General features: G+C 40.3%; 1 protein-coding gene across 1 annotated transcript; it reads left to right on the top strand.

Annotated features, from left to right (window-relative positions):
• Nucleotides 1–598: 598 nt before the first annotated feature.
• dnpep (aspartyl aminopeptidase) lies at nt 599–7,233 on the top strand. Its single transcript, XM_058402042.1, has 15 exons — nt 599–740; nt 924–1,014; nt 1,342–1,430; nt 2,024–2,137; nt 2,336–2,461; nt 2,554–2,678; nt 2,774–2,864; nt 3,730–3,837; nt 5,060–5,137; nt 5,239–5,319; nt 5,560–5,720; nt 5,940–5,979; nt 6,062–6,163; nt 6,314–6,481; nt 6,851–7,233. The coding sequence occupies exons 1-15, from the start codon at nt 735–737 to the stop codon at nt 6,899–6,901; spliced, it is 1,431 nt and encodes a 476-aa protein (XP_058258025.1). The 5' UTR covers nt 599–734; the 3' UTR covers nt 6,902–7,233.
• Nucleotides 7,234–7,819: the final 586 nt, after the last annotated feature.

The following is a 7,819-nucleotide window of genomic DNA, read 5'->3' as shown; positions in this document are numbered from 1 at the left end:
TTTGCTCTAGAATTTACACAGAATGAATAAATATAGATTTCCTGTTCAGCTCAGACCAGTCTGGTCTTTCTCCTCTCTGAGGTTTCTCATTAACAAAATGTTTCAGCCTGCAGACCTTCAGGCTCACAGGATGATTTTTTTCTGTTTGTTTGTTTATTTTTAGACTTCACACCATTCTGTATAAACTCTAGAGAACGTGGTGTCTGAAAATCCGAAAACAGGACACTCAAAAACACTCAAACTGGCCCGGTCACACGGTATTACACTTTCCCCCCACTGTGAACAGCACCTGAAGCTCTTACCTGAAGACCTGTATCTGTAGGATTTTATGGTTTGTTCTGATGGCTGATTAGATAACAGCAGAACTGAACATGTTCACAGGGTGTTCCTATTAGTGGACGGTTCCTACAAGTGGACGGTGAGTGTAGACCTGTGATGGATTACTGCCAGAGAACCACTGCTTCTGATATTGAATCAACACCTTTTGACCAAATAGACTCGATAATTCAATATATAAATCATAAAAAACCACCATTGTCAGTGTGACTCTATCAAAATGACTTGTCTTGTCAGTCGTTAATGGCTGCTGAAAAGGAAACCTCCAGATCACTAGATGGCAGGAGAAAGCCTGAGTGGCGGTGAAGCTGTTTCATTTGACCCACAGACTGAGTCCCAGTATCTTACTGGTTTATTACTGTTGTATCAGCTGGGCTGGAAATTTGCTCTGAACCTTTATGAAGGTGAGTTCAGGTGGAAAAGCCTCATACGTGCTGTACATGACAGCAGAAGAGCTTTAACGTGTGGCCAGCGGTTTGACGTGTGCATCACGTGTGTGCTTGACTTATTCCGGCTTATATGTGTGACTTGTATACAGGCGAATACAGGCTTATTCTTTCATTATCGGTCTTTTCCCCATATTTCAGTCTTTCATCATGAAAAGCTCGAAGGAAGCTGTTCAGACCGCCGCGAAGGAATTTCTTAATTTCGTTAATCGCGGAGTTTCACCCTATCATGGTAAGGAAAACCTCATTAAAACAAAGAGCTAGTTACCTGCTTATATAAAATGCATTGGTAGAGCCTATGACTAATCCCCGAGATATTTCATTCTTTAAGTTTTCTTTAAACAAGATTGGACAGTTGTCTCTCATGAGCTTCGATAATGATCTCATGAGCAAGTTGATCTTTGCACTTTTTGCACCTTGTTCTTGATCAAATCTTTGATGAACTCAGTTATCAAGTACAAAGTCCCACAACTTGCAGTCTCACCCATAATGTGTATTTAGTGTGTGTTTGATTTAATTCACACTCCTGTTCTCTTTCTTCTCTTCATTTCTTTTACAGTGGTTGAAGAGTGCAAGAAACGCCTTTTAGATGCTGGCTTTACGGAGCTAAAGGAATCTGAACACTGGGATATCAAACCAGCAAACCTGGTGTGTGTGTGTGTGTGTGTGTGTGTGTTTTGGGACACCCCTCCAAATCATCGTATCGTTTTTCAGGGGTTTGGCTTGACCTCTTAGTTCCAGTTAAAGGAACCCTTAATGCTTCAAGCATACCAAGACATTTTCGACAATTCTTTTGGACAAGTCCTGACCTCAACCCAACAGAATATCTTTGGGATGAATTAGAGCGGAGACTGCGAGCCAGGCCTTCTTGTCCAGCATCAGTGCCTGACCCTTTTAGTGGAATGGTCCAAAAGTCCCATAAACACTCTCCTAAACCTTGTGGAAAGCCTTCCCGGAAGAGTGGAAGCTGTTATAGCTGCAAAGGACAGGCCAACTCCATATTAAATTAATGTACATGTAAGGGCAGAGGTAATCTATCAGGTTGAGGTCAGGACCTCAAGCAGGCCAGACAAGTTCCTTCACACCAGACTCACTCGTCCATGTCTTTATGGATCTTGCTTTGTGCACTGGTGTCATATTGGATTGTCCCAGGATGTTGCAGAATGTGCAAGAATGTAATTGTAATCAGTGACTTTTCCTGTCACGTTTTATCTCAGTGTCTTTATTTTTTTCCTCTGTAGTACTTTGTGACCCGGAACTACTCCACCATCATTGCCTTTGCTGTGGGTGGCCTGTACAAACCAGGCAATGGGTTCTCCATTATCGGTGCTCACACGGACAGCCCCTGTCTGAGGGTAAGAGATGGCAAAACTGTATAGAGATTCTAAGACTCTGTTCACTCATGGCTGTTTTCAAAGCCACAACATATGAAGTGAAAAAAAAGTCTAATTTGATCACACAGACCAAGTGGACAAATGACTTGGATTTTTTATTTATTTGGAGGTGCAGAGACTACCAAAAATATAGAAACACGTGTGTGTCTATGTGTTCAGGTAAAGCCACGCTCCAAAAAGACGAGGTCAGGCTGCCTGCAGGTAGGTGTAGAGTGCTATGGCGGAGGAATCTGGAACACATGGTTCGACCGGGATCTGACCATTGCCGGACGTGTCATGGTCAGGGTATGTTGCCTGAGTCTATATATACAAATTATATATCTTGCTCTGCCTGTGTTTTAAGTACAAGCCCTTGTTTTTTCTATTTGTGAATGTAGAGTGGAGATAAGCTGGTGCATCGTCTCGTGCATGTCCCGCGTCCCATCTTGAAGATCCCTCATCTGGCCATTCACCTGCAGAGAGACATTAACGACTCGTTTGGCCCTAACAAGGAGAACCACCTGTGAGTCTGCGGGATGAGTAGCCGACTACAATACAATGTTGTGTTGTGTAAACAGATCATTTTTTGTAATTCAGCATGCTTTTGTGTTATTTTAGCGTGCCTTTCTTGGCCACGGCCATTCAGGAAGAGCTTGAGACGGGTGTTTCCGCTGCTTCTTCCAGTGATGCCTGCAGTGCAGTTTCCACAGTAAGACGCCAGTCTTCTTTTGTTGCCCTCTCTTTCTGTGTTTTAAAGATTAGCAACAGTTCATTCTTAAAAATATTTAATACTACCCAGCCCAAATTTGCATCCCTATTCACATCTGGTACTTTTGTACATTTATATTCTATAATAGTTTTACTGTGGGTAATTCATATGATCGTAATTGATATGTGCAACTGAACTCAGACCACCACCTACAGGTAGTTTCATGTTCAGTATTGTGGTCCTCTTTCCAATCCACATGACAGCTTTCACATTGCCGATTTTTCATGCAAACTGTCCTCTGTTTCAGACTAAATTGCTAGTGTGTACAGCTCACTGAGACAATCCAAGTCAATACAGCAAAGACTACTGCGTGCCATACAGCACTATATGAGTTAATGTTACAAAACAATTAAATATTAAAAAGCCTATAGTGATTTCTTGGTAGAGATTGAACAGATATTATAAATAGCCCTACACTATGCATTTGTATCTTATAAACCTTTAAATATACTGTTATACCATTACCCATATTATTAAATGTAACATTTTTATTTCGAAATGTATTCTTGATTCAGGTAGATAGATAAATCTTCCATCTTCACCTCTTTAGTCTGTTTTTGTTAAAGCCCATTGGCCAAATAATTTCCTATTTACTGATTTTATAGGATACAACATATCCTTGTTGTTGAACATACAAGCTAAATAGATTATGAAACTGTATAATTTTATGTGGGTTTTATCTAAATACAAATATGATAAAAGATTATGTGTACATCAAACAATGAGGCTGTTTTTTTTGTTTGTTTTTTTTGACAGACCTAGGATAGACATTTTAAAACACTGTGGGTTTCTGTGTGTTCCTCAGGCAGAGAAACACCACCCGGCTCTGGTCCAGCTGCTGTGTAATGAGCTGAAGGTCAAATCTGATGTGCTGCTGGATTTTGAGCTGTGTCTGGCAGACACGCAGCCAGCGGTGAGTCCTCTAAGGAGAATCTGACAGCACCGTTTTGCTTTTCACATCAAATCAGAGGGCATCCGTGCCACGTACGCGGCAGCCATGCGCCTGTCAGAACTGTCCAGGGAGGATGAAGTCGACTGTCGACGAGGGTTCATTTGTAGGACTCTATCTGATCCTGTCTCTCTGCATTCATCAGTGTAATGGATTCGTGCCTGGCTGCAATCCATATGTGCTGTAGTTTCTCTGACAGGTTAAAAGTGTCATGGTGTTTTTTTGCTAAGATGAGTCCAAATGGATTAATATTTAAATGTAAGGTTTTAATTATTTTAACCATAGCAGAAAATCCTTGTCCATTTTTTGTTACATTGGCTATGAACAAAGGTACACACCCTTACTAAATAACAGCACTGCACCACAAGTGCATACTCCTGTAACAGGATTTAAATAAGTATAGTGTATGTGATCCATGGAATTTGCACAGGGATATTGATCTTGGCCAGCATGGCATAAATATTGGCATATTATGACCTCTAGCAGAGACGCTAGTCATAACCAGCATCCCCTATCAGTAATGTTGCTATTATGAAATTATCATAGGGTCTTAAAGCTACCTTCACAAATACAGTGATGTTCACACATATGCAAGCTGCCAGGAGGCATTTTTTTACTACTGGTTGCCATAGTAATAATAGTTTGGGTGTCTGAACTAGCATTTTGCTTGACAACAGTGGGGGCAGTTCTGTTGTCCAAACATGTCCATAATGAGATGGTTTGGGTGCAGGTTTTCATTCTGTTCCAGTCTGAGCCATATCCAATTCCATCTGTTTAATCAGTTGATCTTGGCTTTCAGTAGACTATCACATGTAGCTTCTGCTTGGTTCAAGTAAAAACCTGCATTCACTTCAGCCCTTTCCAGATAAGACTTGACACCCCTCATTTCGTTATTTTCGTTATAACGCATCCATTGGTGGTGCTGTTGTGCTTGTTTCCGTAAAAGTGAAAAAACAAAAAAAACAAAAACAAACTTAAAACCATTTGTGAACACAGTGTAAGACAATGTGGATGCCAAAAATTGATCCAGCCTGTTCCATTAATACCTGTTGGCCCTGCTATTTGAATTCAAGAAAAAAAATCTTCATATCTAATTGTACTTTTGTGTACAAAAATAAAAAATCATTTTAGAATCACATTCTACATCAGTACACCAGGATGTCCCTAACCTAATACCACTTCACAGGCACTGGGAGGTGTGTATGAAGAGTTCATTTTTTCGCCTCGTCTGGACAACCTTCACAGTTGCTTCTGTGCTTTGACTGTAAGTTTCAGTTTATGTTTATTACCCCAGTCCTATAAGGTTTGTACACACAATCCAACTAATGCTGGTTTTACAGTGTCATTTGTCCTGATCTGCTTCAGGCTCTGATAGACTCGAGTACTCCTGACTCTCTCTCTGGAGAGCCAAATATCCGCATGGTCACTCTATATGACAACGAAGAGGTGAGCAAAATATTTTATTTATTCACTCTATCTAAATGATGTAACCATTTTAAACATGCACTCCAGTGATTGCTTTACTAGCAGGAAAAATAACAGGCTTAATGGTAGCTCTGCTTTTCCAATTTTGCCCAACCTTACAACTTGTAGGTAAAATAATGCACCATTGTACAGCTGTTTTGTCATTTTTGATTTCAACATAATAAGCATGCCTTAGTTAAATCTTTGACCTTTGTCCTGCAGGTAGGGTCAGAGAGTGCTCAGGGTGCCATGTCAAATCTGACGGAGCTTATTCTGCGTCGCCTGGCAACCAGCCAGCAAAATCTGACTGCCTTTCAGGAGGCCATGCCTTTATCCTTCATGATCAGTGCTGACATGGCTCATGCTCTGCACCCAAACTACCAGTCAGTTACTCTGCCAATTACTGCATTTGTAAGAATTGTTAGTTACAGCTGTGCAAAGAAATGTATTCTGTGAAACAAGAAATTAAAGCAACTAGTGCCAAACCATGAAAGCTAATAGCTTTAATAAAAGCTATTTCATTTTAATAACGCGATTGCTGTAGGAATTTTATAGTTTCATGTAGTTGAAGGTGTTGATCTGTGTGTTTTTCATTTTCAAAGAGATAAGCATGAAGAGAATCACAGACCAGTTTTCCATAAGGTATTCTAATCTTTCACATGCACCATTACACCCACTTCGCATCCTCTCGCTGTGTGCTGAATGTCTCGGTGTTCTGGTTTAGGGTCCAGTCATAAAATTTAACAGCAACCAGCGATACGCCACCACTGCTGTAACTGCCTCCATCATACGAGAGATTGCAGTGAGGATGGATGTGCCTCTTCAGGTATATCTATACTCTATGTGCGTTTGATCATTTTAAGGTAGCTAACTTATTCAACTCAGATGACTTCTCAGCTCAGGTAAAAGCACCCAGATCAAAGTCCCATCACGGGGACTGACTTGTGTATGATTGTGTGTCTGTGTTATTTCCCAGGACGTGATGGTGCGGAACGACAGTCCCTGTGGAACAACCATTGGGCCTATCCTGGCTGCTCGGCTGGGCATTCCGGTGTTGGATATCGGCGCTCCACAGCTGGCCATGCACTCCATCAGAGAGATGTGCTGCACCTCTGGTGTCCTCCAGACCACAACTCTATTCAAGGTCTTTCACTTCGCCTCAAAATCTCTTCTAAGCAGCAGTGTCTGTGTCTTCTTTAGAATAGTACTCCATCTCTGGTTTTCATTCTTCAGTTCACCCAGTCTCCTCCATCCTTTACTAATTATGTTGCTGTACCTTGTTACACTATGTTTCTGTGTTCATGTAAGCTATTAGAGTCAGATTAATAATAATAATGCTATTATTGTTGTTAATTACAAGACATGATTAAACTAGGGTTCCTTTCATCATTAACAGTTTATCTTCTCAAAGTAAAGGAAATATGCTCTTTCATACATACCAGTATCAGCAGTTTCTGGAGTCTGTATAAGAATTTACAGCAGACTAATTCTCCTGTATTTGTTTTGTCTGCAGGGCTTCTTTGAGCACTTCCCCTCCGTGAGAAAAATGGTTGTGGTGGACTAGAATGTGCTGCTGTGACACAGCATATCTAGACAAATGGCCAGATATGTATCCAAATAAGGAAAATCATACTCTCAATATCACATCTTAATGGTGTACTTTGGATAATTATCGGTTTTAAATTTGTAACAATCTGTCTACTCTATACTGAAATCCCAAAGAAACATTTTGGCTGCTAAGTAGAACCCTTATTTCAAAACCGCAATTCTACATTTACTCCAAGCACAATAGTTGTATGGACTAGAAGGATTTCTACATTTTTGAATGTAGATTTTTAAATCATTTAACATTTCAGGTAGAATGGAATTGTTAATGACAATAAAAAAATGTCTCTATTCTTTGTCTTTGCATTAAATTGGTTTCGTGGAATTTCTGCACTACACTTTTGCAGACTAGAGGTAGATGCATTCACTAGTATTGCCTGTTTGCTGGCATTTTGATATAAGCTGAAATTACAGGTCTGTCCACTCCATATACAGTAAATGCATATTGAAGGTATGCAATCCCTGACTGTCGCCCATCTGATGCTAAGCAACTACTCATATGAGTGGGACAACTATAGGACTACTGCTGAGAATATATTTAGATAGAGGACCATTTACTTCATAGCAGTGATGCTGACAAGGCAGTTTGTCGACCAATCATCTATTCTAGAGTTAAAGCAAAATCAAATTTATAACATGACTGCTTATAGGCTATTTTATTAGTGCAGTTAAAATGCACTTATGTGAATCTCCTGCTTTCGGATCTGAGAGCACATGGCATCGAAGCGCAATGAAGCCCTTATCTTTCAGTGACTGGTCTTCTGTGGATGATGGGTGCTCTTTCTACAGCAGTGTCTGGGATGTTAAACTATCTTGTATTTTGTATAAAGTATTTTCAGATTAATATTTCTTTACCATCTGCCTTCGGCTGTTTTTT

The sequence above is a fragment of the Hemibagrus wyckioides genome, linkage group LG11, assembly GCF_019097595.1.
Source record: "Hemibagrus wyckioides isolate EC202008001 linkage group LG11, SWU_Hwy_1.0, whole genome shotgun sequence".
NCBI classification, from domain to species: Eukaryota; Metazoa; Chordata; class Actinopteri; order Siluriformes; family Bagridae; genus Hemibagrus; species Hemibagrus wyckioides.
Note: the sequence above shows the minus strand (reverse complement) of the source record. Positions and strands in the feature narration are given on the sequence as shown.